Source organism: Pteropus alecto, unplaced genomic scaffold (genome assembly GCF_000325575.1).
Source record: "Pteropus alecto unplaced genomic scaffold, ASM32557v1 scaffold86, whole genome shotgun sequence".
Classification (NCBI taxonomy): domain Eukaryota; kingdom Metazoa; phylum Chordata; class Mammalia; order Chiroptera; family Pteropodidae; genus Pteropus; species Pteropus alecto.
Window position 1 is genome coordinate 13,961,958 of NW_006442109.1, and position 21,431 is coordinate 13,983,388.

Here is a 21,431-nt window from a genome sequence, read left to right on the forward strand (position 1 = left end):
CATATGAAAGTATATACTTATTTTTGTCTAGAACGTTATCTATTTCACAGAGACAATATTTACGTGTAAATTTTGAACAATAATGAGATAACTTTTAAAATATGCAATGCAAATGTGTCCCTCTTTATTTTATGGCTACCAATACTTGATTTTTTTTAAAAAATGTCACTACCAACTTTATTTCTTAATTTCCATCTTTCTTAATGTTTCTGAATACAAGCAAGAAACTCCCCCCTTTTTTAAGGGATTTTACTTGCAATTGTATTGGAAGGAAGTGTGCATAGAGAAGATATTTTAGAGATCCTACTATACACTGTGATGATTTGTACCACAAAAAAATGAAAAGTTAGAATTTAAAGTTGCAGTGAATATTCCACAGCACCCTGGTGTTGGACCCTTTTTAAATAATATGTATGTCAGCCATCAAGCAAAAAGATGAATATCTTAAGATGGCTCTAAATTTGACATTTGCATTTAGTAGTATGAAAAACTTTAAGTTAAAAAGTTTCATGTAACAAAAGGATACTTAGAGAAAAAATACATCAATATTTTAACAATAAAACATTTCTTTTTTCTTATGTAGGGAAGTGTAAAATATGTGAAAACAGTATTTCCCTCAATGCCTGCAAAGTTGCAACTCTCCAAAGATAGCATATCTACCATTGAGACACTGGAACAAACAACTGCAGCTATGCATTATGTAAGTAGGAAGGTGGTTTGGGATCTTCCTAAGTAATCTTCTGCACCTCATAAAATACACATAATATGATTGTTCTAAAGTCCCTTTCCTGAATTTCTCTCTTTTGTTTATTAAAGAAATTTCCAATAAGTATAATCAAGTAACAAGTTATATGTTGTTTTTCAGGATATTAGTAAAGATCCAAATGCAGAGAAGCTTGTTTCCAGATATCACCCTCAAATAATTCTAACTAGTCAATCATTATTTGCCTTATTAAATAATCATGGACCAGACTACAAGGAACAGTGGGAAATTCCAGTGTGTATTAAAGTAATACCTGTTGCAGGTTTGTGATTTGCCATGTCAGTTAATGCTTTTAACAGAGGAGTTGAAATGGTTCTATTTGAGCTATCTAAACATAGGCGGTCATTTATCAAATACAGAAATCTGAGTTTTGATTTATAGAGGATGTAAGTTTGACATTTACATTCAGTATAACTTTTAAATATGTAATGCTACTGTGGAATTGACACTTATAAGTAAATGAGCTATTAGATCTGTAGAACGTATATTCATGTTTGGGGCAGTGAGAGGTAGAGAAATAATTATGATTTAGGGTGGCCAAAAATACATGAAATGGTGAGGTTCTGTCTTTCAATGAAATTAAAGGAATGCAATACTTTATTAGACAACCTCACATGGGTGAGTTTCCAGGACTTATTTACTTGTCCATTATTGGAATTCAGAATTAAAATAGGTCTATTCTTAGCATAAGATAGTCTCACTGTTGACAGTAAAATTAATATTTGCATGTAAATTTCTCTGTACAAAAGGTTACTCCCCTTATATTTTGGTTCATACGTAATAATATTTTCATGTCTTCTGGAATTATTATATGTAACAACATTAGTATATGAAGAACTATGTCTAATGAAGCACAACTACAAATTAGAGTAAAATGTTACATATTCTCTGTGGTAAAAATTTCATCACTTTTCGAAAGTGTAACCCTATAAGAACTGAGTAACAATGACAGTAAAAGTATAACAATAAAAAGTAGAAAATCTTTTTTTAAAATATTAGAAAGAGAATTTTTTTTTTTTTTTTTTTTGGCCAGATTTTCTTGCCCTTTAGATCTCTAAGGGACTTGAAACACTTTCCAATTCAAGGGTGGCAAATGTACTGGACTTGTGCTACTACTTTTCTATCCTATGTCTTTGTTTAGTGATCCTTTTGTCATATACCGTTTTTTTTTGTTTTTTGGCTTTGTTTTGTTTTTTTGTATAACTGCTAGAAACTAATCACCCCCTTCTGTTTCTGTTTTAAGGTTCAAAACCAGTTAAAGTAATTTATGTTAATTCACCACTTCCACAAAAGAAAATGACAATGAGAGAGAGAAATCAAATCTTCCATGAAGTTCCTTTAAAATTCATGATGTCCAAAAATACAGCTGTTCCAGTCTCTGCAGTGTTTATGGACAAACCAGAAGATTATATATCTGAAATGGATGTATGTAATGCTTTTCTTTTTTTCTTAAGGGAATGTATTTGTTTATTCTCTTGAAGCCTAAAGTTTTATTGCAAGTCTCTAAATTTAGTAGTTAAAAATCTAGACTTTAGATTGAAACTTAAAATTGAACTCCAGGTCAAGCTAGACTTTAGGCAACTAATTAAACTTCCTTCAGCTTGAGTTTTTTCTCTTTTTGTAAAAGAAAGGTGATAATACCTACTTCACAAGTTTGATGTAAGCATTAAGTTTGATATTATATGTAAAGTGCTGAGCATAGTCATTGGTATGTATGTACTAAAAACTCAGTCATTGATGGTGGTAATTGTGGTGGTGGTTTTATTTAATTGGTCTCATTCACATTTAAGAATCTGTAAGTATGAAAAGGAACAGATGGGTTTAATTGGTACAAAATATATTTGGCCAGATTGTTAATCTTTTTCAGTGGACTTAGCTTTGTGACCTTAAGCAAGCCACATAATCTCTCTGTGTCTGGTTTGCTCATCTGTAAAATGAGTATCACGATATTACCTCATAGGATTCTTTGGAATTAAATGAGTTAATACATGTAGAGTATTTAGAATAATGCTTAGCATTATTATTTTGTGTATTTAGAAATATTTTTCCATGTTTATAAAAGTAAGACATTCTCTTTATACAAAACTTTCTCATTTATTCCACAAATATTTATTGAACAGATACTATTCTATGCACTGAGGATGCAGTACTGAATAAAAATAGTCTCTTTTCTCTTGGAGCTTAGATTAGTGGCAGAGGGCACCGATAGTTAACAAAACAATAGCAAAAAAAGCAGGTAGTAATAAATGCTATGCAGAAAAATAGAGTAGGTTAAGGGGAAAGAGATGGGAATTAGACTTAGTTTCATGGTCAAGAGGATTTTCTAAAGACAGGAAATACAAGCAGAGACTTGAATAAAGTGAGAGAGCAAACAAAGTTAATAAAATAGAAAAAACATTTTTCTTATTAATGCCTAAGAGCTCATATTATTTTAAGGATATTGGCCTTTTGTCTTTTATATGTTTATGTTTTTCTCTGCCATTTGCCTTTTAATATTTTTATAGTTTATAGATTGTAGAGCACTTTCAACTTTTTCTTTTTTTACATTTTTAAATCTACCTAAAACTTGTATTAATGTGAGGCGAATGTCAGAAAGTAACAAGTGTTACGAAGAAACATGAAGTAGTTAAAAGGGATGAAAATTGACAGAGTAACTCCTTTTATTAATGGCAGATCAGGTTATTTGGACCTTTCTCATTACTGATAACAAATAAAAAGCTGGACAAAATATTAAAAGTTCTTTCTTAAAATCATCAAAGAGCTAACAAGACAGGATTTACAGGGTTGAGATACCTGAGAAAACCAGAATCCAGGGAGGTTAGTCTGTCTCTTCGGATTATTTTTGACCCGGTTGGTATCTGCCAGTTCTGAAGAGGCAAAACAAAATGAGCTGTGCTTTTGGCAACATCACAGGCCTAGGGGGACAAAAGTCATAGTTCAGTTTTCCATGAAAGGCTTAGACCATGCAGGGGTCCAAGAGTAAAGGTGAACTAGAAATAAATCAGTTTTCTCAGTGATGGTAGCCTGAGTTTTCAGACCTTGAACTTGTATTCAGATGCTTTTGGATTACTAGTGTCTCTAGACACCTAGCAAAAGCAAATGAAAATAATTCTTAAAGGAACATAATGTCATTTTGAGCCTCAAATTGTTTCTACAAATAACCTTTTAAAATATAGCATCCAGAAAACATTTCAATGTAACTAGACACAGGAAGAGACCATCAGAAACAGTGACCAAAGAAATACTCACATAAATAGATCTTAGAATTATTAATCACAAACTCTTAGTCAACTCTATTTAATTATACAACAGTCAAGGAAATTATTGCTTGAAAACTTCAGTGAGGACCTGGAAACTTTTAAAAGAGAACAGATTTGAAAAATAACTAAATAAAATTTTTAAAACTAAAAAATATAGTAAACACAGTTTAAAATTCTGTAAATGGAGTTATTAGGACATTAAATAAAGCTGAAAAGAAAGAAACTGAAAGATCAGTCTGAAAAGACTATCCATAATGAACAGACAAGAAGAAGAAAATATGGAGAGTAGGGCAAGAGATACAGAGGATATAATGAGAATGTCTTAACATGTGTATATTTGCACCCAGAAGGATGGTGTAAAACAGACAGTGGGACTAAGTCAATACTTGAAGACAAAGAATAAACTTAAAAGCTATCAGAGAAACAAAAGGCACATTACCTATGCAGGACTGAGAGTTAGATTAACAAATAACTTCTCAACAACAATGGAAGCCAGAAGACATTTGAACAATATACTGTGCTAAGAGAAAATAACCCACTTACTAAAATTCTCTAATCAGTGAAAATATCCTTAAATAATTTTTTTTTAAAAGGTAGTTTCCATTAAAAACTTAGTTTGCTACCAGCAGACCCCCTATAATGGATGTTCTTCAAGCACAATGAAAATAATTTCAGATGGAAGGAGGATGGTGAAAGATGAAAAAAGGAATGAAGAATAACAGAAGTGAAAATGCGAATAGGCTCTAATTTGTAGGTGATTGCAGGGGCACTCAGGGAGATGATATTTCTGAGATGACCTGGGCCCTAAGAACTCTGGAAACTAACCAGCCGAAGTCCCTTCCAAGACAAAAGCCTTCACTCAAGAAAAATCACTGATAGAGTCCATATTGAGCAGAACAGGGACATTAAAGAAAAAGAAGTTTTCAGAAAACTGTAGGAGAGGGGAGTAGAGGAAGCAGATCTCAGAATGTACTGAAGATTCACACACACAAACTAACATGTATACATAGTTCGTGGTAACAAGCATGAGTTTAGAGCCATGAAGCTGAGAAAGCTACCTTGGCACACCCCTACACAGGATTGTTCTCCCGTACGAGCAAGGAAACTCATCTCATTTAAACATGAGCAGAAGATTGTTGATGGAAGCTCTTACAAAGATAGTAAAGGGGGAATAAATTGCCATAACATTTACACAGTCAAGATATACCCACAAACATGAAAACTAATGTGCCCTAGAATTCTTGTTTCTAGAAGCGTACTCAGAAGAAAACCAGGAAAAGATCAAAATGTATGCGCAAGGTATTCATTGCAGCACTATTTGTTGTAGCAAAAGGTTGGAAACAATCCACATGTTTCTCAATAGGATATTGATTGAATAAACTGTACATTCTCAGTGGTATACTATGCAGCTTTTAAAAGGGATGTGGAAACTCTAGATATGCAGCTGTAGAATGATATCCAAAATATATCGTTAAGTAAAAAAGGCAAGGAAGAGAACATTTTGTGTAATACACTATTTATGGAAAGGAGGAAACACAAACACACACACATTTGCTTATATTAAAAAAAAAACACACACAATGAAGAATAAACCTAAAATTAATGAAAATGGTTAACTGCTGGGAAGTGATGGAACAAAGTAGAGGAGGCAGGAATATCAACTAAATTTCTCTGAATGTACTCTGTTTTATAGTTTTGACTTTTGAGCCATATAAATGTTTCAGATGTCTAAAACAAAACTTTTAAATGTTAGAAAAGCCAGTCAAAGCTGAAATGAAACAAATGAATCCACTACATAACAAAAGTTAGTGGTTTAACCACTCAGAAGAATTCTTTTAAATGATTAGAAACTTCGTAATTTGACTGTATATCCCTAAAGATATATATCCTAAGTTCAAAAAGAACTGCCAAAAAATCTTAAACTGTACTTAGTAACCATACTGTTAATGATATTGATATTTTTATTTTAAACACATTAGATAGTATAATAAACCAAACAAGTAATTATGTTAGGAACCCAGAATTTCAGCATAAGAGTTACAAATGCTAATCAAAGAAGTTAAGTAAAAGTTATTAAGTATAATAACATGGTAATTGTATCAAAAAGATGCCAGAGCCAACCTGAAGGGTTTCCTATTGGCCAGAGATGTGTCAGTTTGACCATGACAAAAGATGACTAGAGTGGATTGAAACACATGAAATACGTTAAAATCCATGAATTCATAGTGATACTTAAAAAAATACTAGTCATCTTTGGAGCATACTAGTGTGTAAAGTCCTTCTGAAAACTGATGAAGAGAAAAATATCAAGTATTTGTCTTGCCTTTCCGTACAAATTATATTTTGGGGTAATGACAGAATATGACTCATCATTTTGTAGCTGTTAATGAAATAGTGAATCCAGTCAATGATCAATCATCGACTGCTAAAATCATTAGAATATCAATGAGTAATTTTATAGTGGGTAGATTATATTGATGACACTTGACGAACCAACAGATCAATCGTCATATCGCAAGGAGAAAGATAACCAGACATCATTAGCCTCCTGATTGAAGAGGAAATTCACAGTCTCACATATAACATTCAGGGAAAAAAAAATTTTACCTGAATCTGATCAAGCTCCAAGATCATTTTAATAGGATATTCCAAAGAAAGAAGAATATGTTAAATGACATCACAATGATGCAGAAGTTAAAATTCAGAATATGAAAATTTTTACAGTATAATTAATATGATTTCTCCTACAAATATCTGGTGGACGTGGGAGTTGTCAATTTTCCTTTTATTTTTCAGTTTTGACAAACGTAAAAAAATTGAGAGACCTGTCAAATGCAATGAAGGAATCTTGGTAGGATACTGATTCCAATAAACAATTGTAAAAAAAAAAAACATGTCACACTGGGAAATTTTAACACTTGATTAGATATTTTATGACATTGAAGAATCATTTTTATTGATGTAATTAATGGTATGTTTTATAGAAGAATCCTTTTGCAACTACATAAGTATTTATAGATAAAGGATATTTTTAATTTTATCTAAACTTATTCTGTTGAGAGTGAGAGCACTATCTTTCATTAGTTTTTAGTTTTATATTTATTAATATGACATTTTCTTCTTAAAAAGGCTGTGAAGTAATACATCTGATTTTTTGTGTTTACTGTTCTAGTTTTTGTTGCTTTTTAAATATTCTGTAATTATTTTAATCTCTTAATGATTTGGAATGTTTTTTCATTTCCAAGTGCTTAGGTTTATTGCTTGTTTATATTTTTCTTAATGATTTCTAATTTTATTTCCTTCTAAACAGCAAGTAAGACCTTAGCAGATTCTGCTTTGTGCTATATTGATGTTTTCTTTGTATATTAATTTATAGTCCATCTGTGGAAATGCTCCTTGGATTCTTGGGAGGGAAAAGGTATATCTTTCTAGTCTATATATATGTTTTCAGTCATTCATATATATTTGTTTCAATCATTTACTATTATACTTTCCATTTCTATTCCTTTTTACTTAAAGACAGTGTATTGACCAAGTACAATTGCATTTCTGTCAAATTTTCCTTTTATTTTTCAGTTTTGAGTACATATTTGGATGTTATTTGGCATATCACAATTCATGACCAGACCATTATCTTTTCATCATGGATTTTATCTTTTTTCAACATAGTATTCCTTTTTTGGTTAATGCTTTTTGCATTGAATTCTGCTTTGTCTAACACTATTGCTGTTCCTTACCTCTTTATTTCTTGATGTTATACCCTGTGATTTTGTTTTTAACCTTTTTGTGTAAGAGCGCCTCATGTAAACAGTATATTTATTTTTTCACTAAATTTGGTAGTCTTTTCATTTTAGTAAAAGATACCATTTAGAAGCTTACTATGTGCCAGGGACTATGTCAAGTAACTTAGAGCAAATCCAAGATGACCCTATTATCACTATTTTAGAAATGAGGAAATTAAGCTTCATAGAGGTTTAAAAAACTTACACAGCTTGATCTTACTACTTGATTTCGGAAAGAATTTTTCCGTCAGATCCTAAACTGTAAGACTAGTGCGTGTACATAGCCTGTAATGAAATTTTCATGGTATTTATCTGAAGTGCGCTACCAGGTTGAGGAAAGATCTGCTGTTGCTTGGTGAGAGGACAATTTATTCCTGAACAAATTAAAGCTGTAGTTCTCCATTATCACAGTACATGAAAACCTATAGCCTCAATGGCTTTATATCTCAGAATACAATAAAACTGCTTCTTGTCCATTTCTCCTCATATTACTGAGATTTGTTTTCCCTGAATACTTGTAGAAAGAAAGTCACTGATTGATGTTAGGGATGCACCAGAAGCTGGTGACACTTCCCCAGCTGCATTAGAAAGCAGGTTCCACAGTGGTAAAGAGGTTTTTCTCCTGGTCAGCTATGGTGTCTCTGCAAGAATGTGTGGAGTGGGTGTGAATGAAAATCCACCTTCCTGTTTGGCCCTACATTTCTTTTGTCTATTTTTTTTTTTATTAGTGGAAATTCCTCTTGGGATGTGGTAGTTCACAATATTCCCCATTTCCTATGCTGTTACAGCTTGGCAGATTTGTGTTTCATGAACATTTCATTGGGAATGTAAGGTTAAATAGTTGATAGTGGTTTATTGTCATCTAAAGCAAGAACCTTTCAAAGCTATTAGACTTTCTGTTTTAAAGTACGTGAACTGTGTATATGAGAGGTAGGAACACTAAGATAAGGTGTATCCTGGAATTTTCACTAATAGTTTACCAATATATTTTCTTAAGATGTCTTATGAAGTTAACGAGTGCCGAAAAATTGAGACCCTTGAAAATTTGGATCTGGATTTTGATGATGACGTCACAGAACTTGAAACTTTTGGAGTAACTACCACCAACCCATCAAAGTCACCAAGTCCAGAAAGCATTTCCACAGTACACAACATGACAGACACTCCTACAGCCCCCAGTGTAGCAACTACACCTGTGGTACCAATTGCACCAGATATTTCTGCTCATTCTAGGAGTTTATCTCAGATTCTGATGGAACAATTGCAGAAGGAGAAACAGCTGGTGACTGGTATAGACGATGACCCTGAAGAGTATCAAAATAAAGATGATCAGGGATTTGTACCATGTGGTGAAAAGGAATCAGATAATTCTGGCAAGTCTATGATGCAAGATAGTGACTTGAAAACACCAGATGCCTTACAGTTAGAAAGTTCTACAGAAAATGAAACCTCTAATGAAAATGATATGGCTACTGATATGGTATATGCTGATGAAAGACCAGATGTTCTAGAGAACCCAGACAATTCAAAGGAAAAGACTGCTACATCAGAAGCAGCGAAAACTGAAGATATAGTTCTTTGCAATAGTGATACAGATGAAGACTGTTTAATCATTGATACGGAATGTCAAAAGAATAGTAATGAAATAACAGCCAATGTGAGTTCTAATTTAAGTTCTAAACCAGCTAGCCCAAATTCTTCCTTGGGACAGGCTTCTGTAGAAAACCAGACTAATACTAATACTACTTGTAGTCCTGAAGAGTCATGTGTTTTAAAAAAACCTATCAAACGAGTATATAAAAAATTTGATCCAGTTGGGGAAATTTTAAAAATGCAGGATGAACTCTTGAAGCCAGTTTCCAGAAAAATACCTGAATTGCCCTTAATGAATACAGAAAATTCGAAACAACCTCCTGTTTCCGAGCAACCCTCTGTTCCTTCAGATGCCTCCAATTGGCCCAAAACTGTATGGCCTTCTGCATTTCAGAAACCAAAAGGACGTAAGTAATTATTTACAAAGCACTTTTGTCTGTTCCTGTCCTTCAGGTTTCCCCCGCATTCCCTCACATTCTCTTTGTTATAATCTACTTTATAATCTTTACATAGTCATTGACATTTCATTTTTTAATCTGTTCAGTATTTTAACTTCCAAATGTTCTCTCTGAATATGTACCCAAAGTTGTATGGATTTTGTAACTTATGTTTATCCAATATGTACAGTGACTACCAGAATATAATGTAGTTTGCCATACTGATCCAAGTGCATTACAGAATAACCATGAAAATAATCATAAACCTTTATTTGTCCAAAATTTATTCTTGGTGTTAGACTGCAATTTTGTACTTTTTAATTTTGTGAAATAGATAAAAAGCTGTACCTCAGCTCTGCCGAGATTAGGAATAACATTATTTTTTAAAACTCTTCTTTTTTACTTAATATATTGTCTCACTATACTTTGCCTAAGGTTAGTTAAAAGAAAGAGACCCTGAAAGCTTTTATTGCAGCTCTTACAGTAGTTTCACTAAAAGTAAACAGAAATGGTAATAGTGTGATGATCAGCTTAGAGGAAACAAAGTTAAATTGATAAAAGTTTAAAAATAGATAATTGAATTGTTTTACTTTGAATTATGATGAATAAAGAGTTAATGTATTTTAAAATAAAAATGAGAAATATAATTATTTTTAAAGGATTGCCATATGAACTTCAGGACTATGTCGAAGATACATCAGAATATGTAGCTCCTCAGGAAGGAAATTTTGTTTACAAGTTGTTTAGCCTGCAAGACCTGTTGTTACTTGTGCGATGCAGTGTCCAGAGGATAGAGACCAGACCACGTTCTAAAAAACGGAAGAAAATCAGAAGAGTAAGTTGTTACTTGGGGAGTTAGGATGTTGCAGTAGCATAAGTAGATAATCAGCAAATATTAAGCATGCCATTGTTCCGAAGTTTAATTTTAAATTGTTGATGACTCTTGTGGTAGTTTTTCCAGGTTGATTTTTTTTTTTTAGTAGTCAAATACTGAAAATACTTTTAATATGACAAAGTGTTTAGTTAAATGTAATAGTCATGAATGCTGATAGGGTTCTTGCATAGAATACATAAACTTCATGAAAAATGGTACCATCATGGATTTGACCTAGACTGGCACACGTTCCTGCTTTCTCTGTGAATTTGGATTTTCATTATGATGTATTAACCCCTTTCTCTCTTAATTTGGGGATCTTCTTGACTCATTTTAGAAGTCCATATTGTGAAAGAAAGACTTTCACACGCACATTTGATAAGTCTTCCAGGATTGTTGGAAGTCCAGATGTCTTTTTTCCCCCCATTGTTTCTTTTGTGGTTTGATATAAACATTTTCCTCATTTAAGAAAGTTTTTGCTACAGTTTGAGTATTTGGCTTTTCAACAGTTTTTCATATTTGATATTTGAAATTATCTTTTAGATTCATTTGATATTTTGTATGTGTGACCACTAAATTCTGGAAAATAAAGAGGAACTTCTGTATTATAATCGATAATGTAAGAAATAGTGAAGTCTCTAATTTCTTAAGAGAATTTATATAGATTTGTCGTAGTACACTTAAAAAAAAAAAGTTTCAATGTTCTCGTCTCTTGTTGTTCTACCACCCAGTAACAATCTTCAGTGACCACTTTATAATGTCAGTGTTTTGGGCTAGGAGTCAGATGAATCAAGAATTATGATGTCCACTCCCACTGCCCCCCAAACCCGCAAGTTGTGAGATTCCAGCACTAGTTATTGTGGATCAAGTCCCTGACTACTACTTTATCATATTAAGGAATAACAGAAAAAAGAAAAAGAAGTGCCAGCCTTTTAAAGCTGCTAATAGCAACAGTGTTAGGATCTATCATGAAAAATTCTAAGGCTAAGTCTTCAAGATCTAGTATGTATACTTTGTCCACCAAAATCCAGTGAACTTGGAGGATCTTTTGCTTGATGACTCTTTTATCCTTTGTTAAATTTAAGGAAGAATGTGAATAAATCATTAAATTCCTAATTCTTATAATTTGGTTTTCATCACTGGTTCAGACTTGGAATTTTTGAAACCAAATAGTTTTGAATTAAATGTGTGGAAGTTTTTTTAATAAGAGAAAATCAAGGAATGACAAAAATACTATACGTTGGTATCAGTCTCCTCCTAGATAAATCCTAATCTCTGTATTAAAAGATTTTACTTTGCTGATTTTTTCCTGTCTCATCTATATTTAACTGTGATCAATTTAATGGCCATAGCATGAACATCTTGAATACATGTAGCGTCAGTGCTATAGATATTTTCAAGTTTTATTTCTTTAATTCTTACTTGCTGTATCTGACTTACTTGGGAGCTTAACCTCATTTTTTTTCACTTTTTACCCTGTAAACCCATACCACTTTGTATTGATCTGCCAGTTTACAGCACTTAGAAAGTATTGGTGGGCAGTGTCTCTTAAGTGAAAATAGCCTAGGTATATTTTGGATACTGATTTAATTTCTGAATTGATATTAAGAACATTGTCATCCACTTGAGTAAAGTGAAATTTGTAAATGTCAAGACAAAAACCTTGTAGTATAGAATCACTCTTCATCAAAATGTATCAAGACAATTGAGTCCTAAAGAACATCTAAATAGCCTTATATTTCTGATCGTGTCAAACCCAGAGTAAAATTTAAAGTTTTTCAGTGAATGCTTATCATATTGCACCTATAATAATATGTAATAGTTTAGTATACATGGTTTAAGTCCCTTAGAATATATTCCCCTTGGAATCATGTTATATTTATCTCTGTTTCTCCCAAAAGTTGTATGCCTTAGAAACTCAGTAAATAGGTATTGAATCAGTGAGAAAAATTGAGGGATGAGTGAGGAGAGAGGAGACTTTTGTTAAGGAAAGGAACTTAAGGGAAGTTGAGGCACTCGTTTGAGAAATTTTTAAGTGGTACTATTTAAACTCTAATTAGGGTAGAATGCATCCTCATTAACATTTCCTACTTAAAAATCAACTTGTTCAGATAAAGCTTTAAAGTACATAGAAGTCTCATCAACCTCTGATGTCCAGGAACTTCAGCTCTCTTTTATTTTTCTTTGGTTCTTCAATTCTCTGTTATCATAGTTGAGATTTTAGTTTCCAATATCATTTATCCTCTGTCATTAAAACTCTGCTTAATAAGAGCTGCACATCAGAGGAGAACTTAATACAGCAGCCAGTCTCAAATGATGTAGAGGGCTAATTTAGACCACAAAATGAAGTTGGAACTTACTAAATTCTACACAGTTAGAAAATCCACACCAAGTAACTTTGAATGATTTGATAGTATCTGTTACTGTCTGTCAGTTAACCATATTTCTTAAGTGATATATTCTAAAATGATTTAAAAATTTAGACCTGGTGATTTTAAAATTTATATTGTCATTCTAGGGCCAGAAAATAGGATCCTGAAGGTGCTTGAATGTTAGGAATGAATAGAATGTACCCATTGGGATCAATGACAGAACACTAACTATGAAATACCTATTTAGGAATGTATGTAAAAGTTTAAAAGATTTATGTGAAAATTGAAAGAGAACCAAGAAAAATTTTTCACTTGAGATTAGGAGCTACTTATCAGGGAAAAAAAGTAAATAGAATTAATTTTTATAGTTTGAAAACTTCGTACTTCAAATTTCACTTTAATTTTGGAATACTTAAAATAATCAGACTTTTCTTCCCTTGGCTTCCTGGAGATGGCAGTAGAAATACATATAGAAATTAAAACCAGATTCAGGACTTAGTTTTATAGATATGGCAGTATTATCAAAGAAAATCCCCCAAATATTTTCTTTTCAGAAATAGAAATATTTTTTTAATTTAAAAAAATCTCTAACTCTGTTATCAACTCATGATTCAAAAAAGGAATCTTCTTCATCCAGTATTCTTTTCCCAACTCTACTTTAAACTGCCTATATCTCCTTGAGCAAATTTCTTAACCCTCTGGGCCTTCATTTCTTTATATCTAGATTCTCTTTGCAACTATAAGCAACTGTAAATGCAGATTACCATTTACTGAGGAACTATTATACAATAAAATGCTTTTAGCAATAAAATTATTCTAATCATAATACATCTTTTTTTTTTTTTAATAGAAAAGACATTGTAGGGGCCTTACTACTCCAGGTTTGGCCCCTATAACAACAACCTGTTAAAAATGCAAAACCTTTGTCTTCACCTCAGATTCTACATTTTAACAAGAGCACCAGGTTATTCCTATGCACACTGAAATTTAGAAACACTGCCTTATAGATTTTTATCACATTTAAAGGTAATATATGAATCGAACTTCTTGTTAACAGAAATTTTTTATTTTAAATTTTTCTTACCACCATTATTGTGCCAAGCCCATTAAATTTGCCACTTTGTGAAAATCAGGAGTTCTGAAACATTTATGCAGTATTTTCAAGTATATAAATAGTGACAGCTTAGTATAATTTCAAAAGTACTAACTAGCCATATCACTCTAAGTTCCATAAATCATGTGTTTCTCCTTCTGCAGCTGGAGATGAAGACACTGCTGTTAAGAGTAAAATTTTCTTTGACAGAAATGAGATAACATGAGTATAATGAACACGACTAACATATTATTTCACAAGCATGTATTTCCTTACATATTCTCCTTTAAACCAGTAATGGGTACAATCATTTTACTTATTCTATTTAGTGTCCTGAGCAATAACTCTAAATGGATAATTTGTCAGGTACTTAGTATCTGGAATAAAGCCTTTGTATTAATGAAGATAATGACATTCACAGGTGTTAATGTAGATATTAATGCTCATACATTCATCGAATGAAAAGCTGCTCAGAGGGTTTGAGCCTTAGATAATGTGACTAATGCTAAAGGGGCAAAAATTCATCCTTTTTTTATCCTTTTGAGAATTATTAGTATATAGTACAGTCAGTGTTTCCTAGAATCTGTCTTTGAACCTTTGGGCAATTGTGTATATCATAGTCTCAGTTCCAAAGACTCTGCTGTCAAACATATTCCCTGCAGAAATAAAATGTGCATATATATGAGGAGGTATGTATTTTGGGAGAGGGTTTGGGATCTCTTATTCTTCTACCTCTTGTGCCTCACCCCACCCCCCACCCCCCACCGCCCAATGTCTACCAAGGGTTCTTTCTGCCTGAATCCTACTGTATTTGAAAGAATGAAATAAGATTACCCAAAAGCATTTTAAAAGTGACAGAACTGTATAGGCAAGTGCGTTTGCTATTAATAGTAAATTAATGGAACTTTGAAGAATTACAACTTTGCATTGCAGCAATTTCCAGTTTACGTTCTACCGAAAGTGGAGTATCAAGCTTGTTATGGAGCTGAAGCTCTGACCGAAAGTGAGCTTTGTCGCCTGTGGACTGAAAGTTTATTGCATTCCAACTGCTCATTTTATGTTGGTAAGTTATATAAGAGGCTTTATTCTTTTTTAATGCCTTTGTAAATACATATAATAATTTTAAATATGTCCATTCAGTACTTTTTATTTTCAGTTTTCTGATTGTGTTAACATTCTATTAAAACACCATTCCTACTGCAGTTAAATGGCGAGATGGGACTGACTAGTAATACCAAATTTCCCTCTTATTCTCTATTTAGTTGTACATGAATGTCAACATAATTATTTTTAAAATATCTTAACCATGTAATTAACTAAAAATGTAGATGTGTTTTCTAATGAGCTTCTTTTAAAAATATTATCTGTTGTCATAAATAGCAGAATTCCCTTCTTTCTCATCGCTGAGTAATATTACATTATATGTATAAATTATGTCCTGTCTTCTTTATTCAGCTGTTGATGGATGCTTAGGTTATTTCCATATCTTGGCTATTGTCAATAATTAAGCCAGATTTTTATAATTTTTATCTTAAGAGCACGTTTGTCTTAGAGATGTGTAGCGCATACCCAAACTCTAAATTTGATTTTATCTATTTGCTTTGATAATAGGTACATATTTCTCTAAAAATTTAATCTCCATAAAATTCAACTTTAACCAGAATTTAAAGCACCAATATTTTAAGTTATTATTCTTAAGTTGTGGGCTTAGAGATGAATTTTTTTTCGGGGGTGAGGGGAGGGGTGGACATGTGTAACCTTTTCTACATTCACTCTTTTTTAGAATTAATATACATTTCTTTTATAATCTGACTTTTTATGTCATTTTAAAATACAACTTTACTTAATAGACTTAAAACTCCTCTTTTGGAATGTCAAGTTCTTTTACAGTTATTACAATTTTATAAAAACATCTTTAAAGAAACTGGATAACATTTTGTTTTTTAAACACTACAATTTTTTTTTTAAGTTTGATATTTTATTTTAGGTCATATTGATGCATTTACTTCAAAACTTTTCCTGCTAGAAGAAATCACCTCGGAAGAATTAAAAGAAAAACTTTCAGCACTCAAGTAAGAAAGTTGTTTACTTTGTGGTAGGAATTTAAAAATTTGTTAATATGATCACTAATTTTCCCTTATCTCTAAATATTGTTTAGCTTTAAAATCATTTATTTTCAAGACTTTCAGTCTTTTTACACATTGAGGCTTCTTACGACCCAGTTTATGACCCATCCGTATTAATCATCTCCATCTCCAGATTAAATATGCCAGTCGCATCAGTCTTTCTGCTTAAGACAAAAGAGGCTAGACCAAGAGAGTAGCCCATCATCTAGGAGGTGTATATGAGCATACATTTCACCCCTTTTCAGGGTTAAGAGAGACTAGGACAGTTACAGACTCTTAGCTGTCAGGATTGTATACACACATTTAGACATCCTAACTTCCAAAAGTTTGCCATTGTACCAAGCATTACTGTACATCAGATTGAAATGAATTTATTGTACTCAGAATTCCAAGTACCTAAATACAAAAGAAAATAACTATAAACATTATGTAATTTGCATCTCCTAACTTTCTAGGAAGGACTGGAGGTAGTATTATCTCCATATCGTTTATGAGGAAACTTAGACTCTGAGTGACTTGCCTCAGAGCACACAGATAAACCAGAGTGACAGTGTTGGTAGTTAATGTATTTGATTCACCACTTAGAATGAGAAATTGTTCTGATTTACACCAGTTGCATAGTTCCAGCTTTGAGACTTGACAGTTTTTGAAGGGTCCCAGAATGAAACTTGATTTCTCTGCTTGTACTTAAAAAACACGTCCACTTCTATTATGAGGATTCCTTCTTTTGAGTGGCAATTTTTCCTTTACATATGTAAAGCTTTTATGCATATATTTACATACATTTACATATGCAAAGTTTTCTATGCCGTTATTCATTGTCTGCCCCACCACTCCCAGCGAAAACTATTTTTAAATGAATAGTAAAGGAAATGAGTTCAGGTTTAGAAGAAATACTAAAGAAATACCGTGTATTTTATTTCTCTTTAACTATCCTGCCCCCAATCAGTGGCTTCTCTGGTATCACACATTTAATGTACCTCTCAATTTTCTTTGGAAGCTTATTATGCTCTAAAAGGCAATCTCTTCTGCAGATTAGTTCTGCTAAAGACTTCCGAATATAGTGATCTCTTTACAACTGCTCTGATATACACACACAAAATACTTATGATTTTGAAGAAAAATCAGGAAATGGCAAAAATTAAGTAAATATTATAATTTAATCCAATTAGAAATAACATTTGCTATTCTGTGTTTCACATTATCTGTTTTCTTTGTTATTGAAAGCATTTCTCTATTTGAGGAGCTATCATTGTTAAGAGTAAGGTTTTTTGTTGTTGTTTAATTTTACATGAATTTCTTCTATTTAATAGAATTTCAAGTTTATTTAATATCCTCCAACACATTCTGAAGAAATTAAGTAGGTAAGTAATTTTTTGGACAGTTTGCATTGATATGTCTGATTTTCTTGAATGAAAATTCACAGAAACTTTGAATATATGCTGTTAGGAATAGATACAATATAACCTAGAAATGCAAGATTTATTGTACTTTGTCAAAGTTGAAGCTGAAAATATAACTAAAGAATATCATTTACATCTTTCTATAAGGCATATTATATTGGTTTCCTATTGCCACTGTAACAAATTATCACAGATTTGGTGGCTTAAAACAACACAAATTTATTCTCTTATAGTTCTGGAAGTCAGAAATCCGAAATCATTTTCACTGGACTGAACTCATGTCAGCAGGGTTGATTCCTTCTTAAGGCTCTGAGGGAACAATCATTTCCTTGCCTTGATTTAGATCCATGCCAAATCTTAGAATATGGATTCTCCACCTGATTATTTATTAAACTTTTTGTTATGTGAACTTTTGTTTTTCTTCTGTTATGCCCTTAACAATTTTTAGTGAAATTGTTAAGATATGTGATTTTCACTGATGAAGCTTGATCTTTAAAATGTTGTTTATTCCTACCTACCAAATCAACTATTATTCGTTTACTTATATGGAAATCTGAAAGGTATTGTTTGGGAAAGAAGTTTTCTAGAGGATAAGAATAATTTTTTGTACCTCCTTTGTCAACACCTATTAGTTTTCTGTTCAAAACTAAAAAAAAAACAAGAATCTGTACTAAGTCACAAATCTCAAAGTTCTTTCTTTTATTATGCAATATAAGCAAGTTTCCTTGTTTATAAAATGATAGCGTTGAGTTCAATAATTTCATAGGTACTTTTCTGTGGTTTTGTGGCAGGATTTTTTATCTTATGTATTCTGTTCTTCATGTGAAGCACAATACTTATATAATGAAATTTGCCAAATGCTTTTTGACATTTTCTTATTATCTTGGTTTCTGTATTAGTTTTCTACTGCAGCTGTAACAAATTACAACAAAACTAACGTTGTAGAGCAACACAAATTTATTATCTTGCAGTTCTATAAGTCTGAAATTTAACAGGTCTCCCTGGGATAAAACCAGTGTGTCAACAGGGCAGCATTCTTTTCTGTAAGGCTCTGGGTATGGTCTGTGTCATTGACTTTTGTATATTCTAGGGGCCACTTGTATGCTTTGGCTCGTGGCCCTCTTCCTCCATCTTTAAAGTTTCAAAGGCAAGTTGAGTCCTTCTCACATCACATCGCTCTGACCTCTTCCACAGTTACATTCCGAGTCTCTTCTTCATCTCTCTTCTACATTTAAGGACTCTTCTTACAGTGAGCTCACTAAGATAATCCAGAAAAATCCTACCATTTTAAAATTAGCTGATTAAGAACCTTAATTCCATTTTAGTTTCCCTTTACCATGTAATGTAACATATTCACAGGTTCTAGAGTTTAGGACATAAACATTTTGGGGAGGCCATTTATTCATCCTATCATAGTTCCTATTAATCTGTGTATATTTCACTTTTTATGATATTTTAAGATTTTCTCGTAGTCTCTCGTTTTTTATAAATTCTCTCTGTAAACCACAGCTGCCTTCATTTTTAGTGAAATTGTTAAGATATGTGATTTTCACTGATGAAGCTCGATCTTTAAAATGTTGTTTATTCCTTCCTACCAAATTAACTATTATTCGTTTACTTATATGGAAATCTGAAAGGTATTGTTTGGGAAAGAAATTTTCCAGAGGATAAGAATAATTTTCTGTACCTCCTTTGTCAACACCTATTAGTTTTCTGTTCAAAAAAAAAAATGAAAATGTAACTTATCAGATTTATAGATGATCCATATAACTATGATTCTTATTTTTAATGATATATTATGGGAAAGTACTAATGTCTTCCTTAGCACTTTTGAGCTAGAAGAGTATAAAATCCTAAGAAAGCCTGGTATATTAATCATATGTTTTTAGCTCTTTATGTTGATACACTGAATTCTGTAAAGCTGTCTAAGAAAAGAATTGATTGTTTTCTTTACTGTTTCTGCTACTTTATTTTAAACTACTCAATGTAGTGAATGTATCACATTTACTTTTGTATCTCTATTACTGGATACAAAGCAGGAGCAATGTTTGTCGAATAGATTATAATGCTCTGCATAGGAATGCTACGTATGTACATTCATGAAATGCTTTTTAGTATAAGTTGTCTGTGGATTAGAGAATTAAGTAGACTGTTTCCCATTAAATTATTAAAAACTAAAATTGGCTGATACGACAGTAAAAAGAAAATAATTATATATATATTAAACTTCGGAATAAGAATTAAAATGAGTTGCCTAAAAGGCAAGAACATAGTTTAAAAGACTTCTTAAATCTTATTTGGTCATAAAAGTATTTTTAGAGATGATATTCTATTTCTATAATTGTTTTCAATTTTACTAAGAGACCATGATTAAGAAAATGCTGTTGAAATTGACACATTCACCTGAGTTTCATTGTGTGGATTTAGTTTGCAGGAGGGTTCCTATTTGTTGTCTCATGCAGCAGAAGATTCTTCACTCCTGATCTACAAGACCTCTGATGGAAAAGTTACTAGGACAGCGTACAATTTGCATAAAACACATTGTAGCCTTCCTGGTGTACCTTCCAGTCTCTCAGTTCCCTGGGTTCCGTTAGATCCCAATCTGTTATTACCATATCATATCCATCATGGAAGAATACCTTGTACTTTTCCACCTAAATCAATAGGTCCCACAGGACAAAAGGTAAGATCTTTTTTGAAATTAAATGTTTCATTAGGTTGTTTATTATTAATCTGTTTCACTGATTATACAGTATTTCAACCTGTTGTCCACATTTATCATATTAATCACACCACCATTCTAAAAACAACATCCATTGGAAGGGTAAACAAAATTGTATTCTCTACTGAGTCCAGTCATTATGTCAGTCGGACTTTCTATTTTTGTAAGGTTTATAAGTCAGCTAAATAAAGGTCTACCAGCTTGCCCAGTGGGAGCATGAGTATTAAGGCATCAACATGGTTAAATATGTTTCTATGATAAGCAAAGTTATGTTTTTTATAATTTTTATTTATGATGTTGCTTCATTTCATTAAATATTTGAGGCAATTTACAGAAGAATATATACAATAAAATTACGATACAATTAAAAATTGATAAGTAGGATATAGAAAAAAATAAAAACAAGTGTTAGTAATTAGGGAATGCAGTGCCTTATTAAAAGTACAATAAAATATTAAGGACTAAATTGTGTTTTGCTAAGTATTGTATAACTCAATATTAATTGAGTTATGATTAATATTACTCTCTTTATAGAATCCTTCCCAGCAATACCATTGAATGATTTTTTTCTGTCTGAAACTTCTATAAAGCCATGGCTAGAAATACTCTTCACCATGTCACTCATTATTTATGTCATGTAAGAAATTCCAATTTGAGTTTAATTGTAATAAGTTTTGTTCTTTGCAAATCTGAATGTTCAGGAAACAAAAACCCAGTGTATTTTCCTTCCCACCTGCCAAAAATATTTGAGTCAAAGTTATTGTCTGAGTTCTGTAATCTTCTCAAGATATGTGCCCCAGAACATCTATCACTATGGATAATTCTGTTCTTTTTTACTATGTTATAGTAAATTAATCTGTAAATGTCCTCCAGTCTTTTGAGAAATAGCTGGAGGGCAAATACTGAACTTTTTTTTTTTTTAATAATCTACAGTAAAGGAGTTGTTTATATGTTTCTCATTTCTCTACCCTAATGTTACTGTTTGGAAAGATTCTTTTAGAAATGA

The 21,431-nt window shown here is 32.0% G+C and overlaps 1 protein-coding gene across 6 annotated transcripts in view; it reads left to right on the forward strand.

Moving 5' to 3' along the window:
* The window catches only part of ICE2 (interactor of little elongation complex ELL subunit 2), a 50,272-nt gene that overhangs the window by 21,472 nt on the left and 7,369 nt on the right, over positions 1-21,431 (forward strand). For 4 of the 6 annotated variants that reach the window (XM_025038854.1, XM_025038856.1, XM_025038855.1 and 1 more), the window contains 10 exons: positions 584-700; positions 866-1,025; positions 2,007-2,188; positions 7,400-7,441; positions 8,803-9,805; positions 10,495-10,670; positions 15,108-15,237; positions 16,162-16,246; positions 17,614-17,664; positions 20,131-20,386. In XM_025038854.1, the coding sequence (XP_024894622.1) occupies positions 584-700; positions 866-1,025; positions 2,007-2,188; positions 7,400-7,441; positions 8,803-9,805; positions 10,495-10,670; positions 15,108-15,237; positions 16,162-16,246; positions 17,614-17,664; positions 20,131-20,386 (2,202 nt within the window). The remainder of the gene's footprint in view (positions 1-583; positions 701-865; positions 1,026-2,006; positions 2,189-7,399; positions 7,442-8,802; positions 9,806-10,494; positions 10,671-15,107; positions 15,238-16,161; positions 16,247-17,613; positions 17,665-20,130; positions 20,387-21,431) is intronic. The other 2 variants (XM_006920301.3, XM_025038858.1) reach the window with 1 other exon arrangement.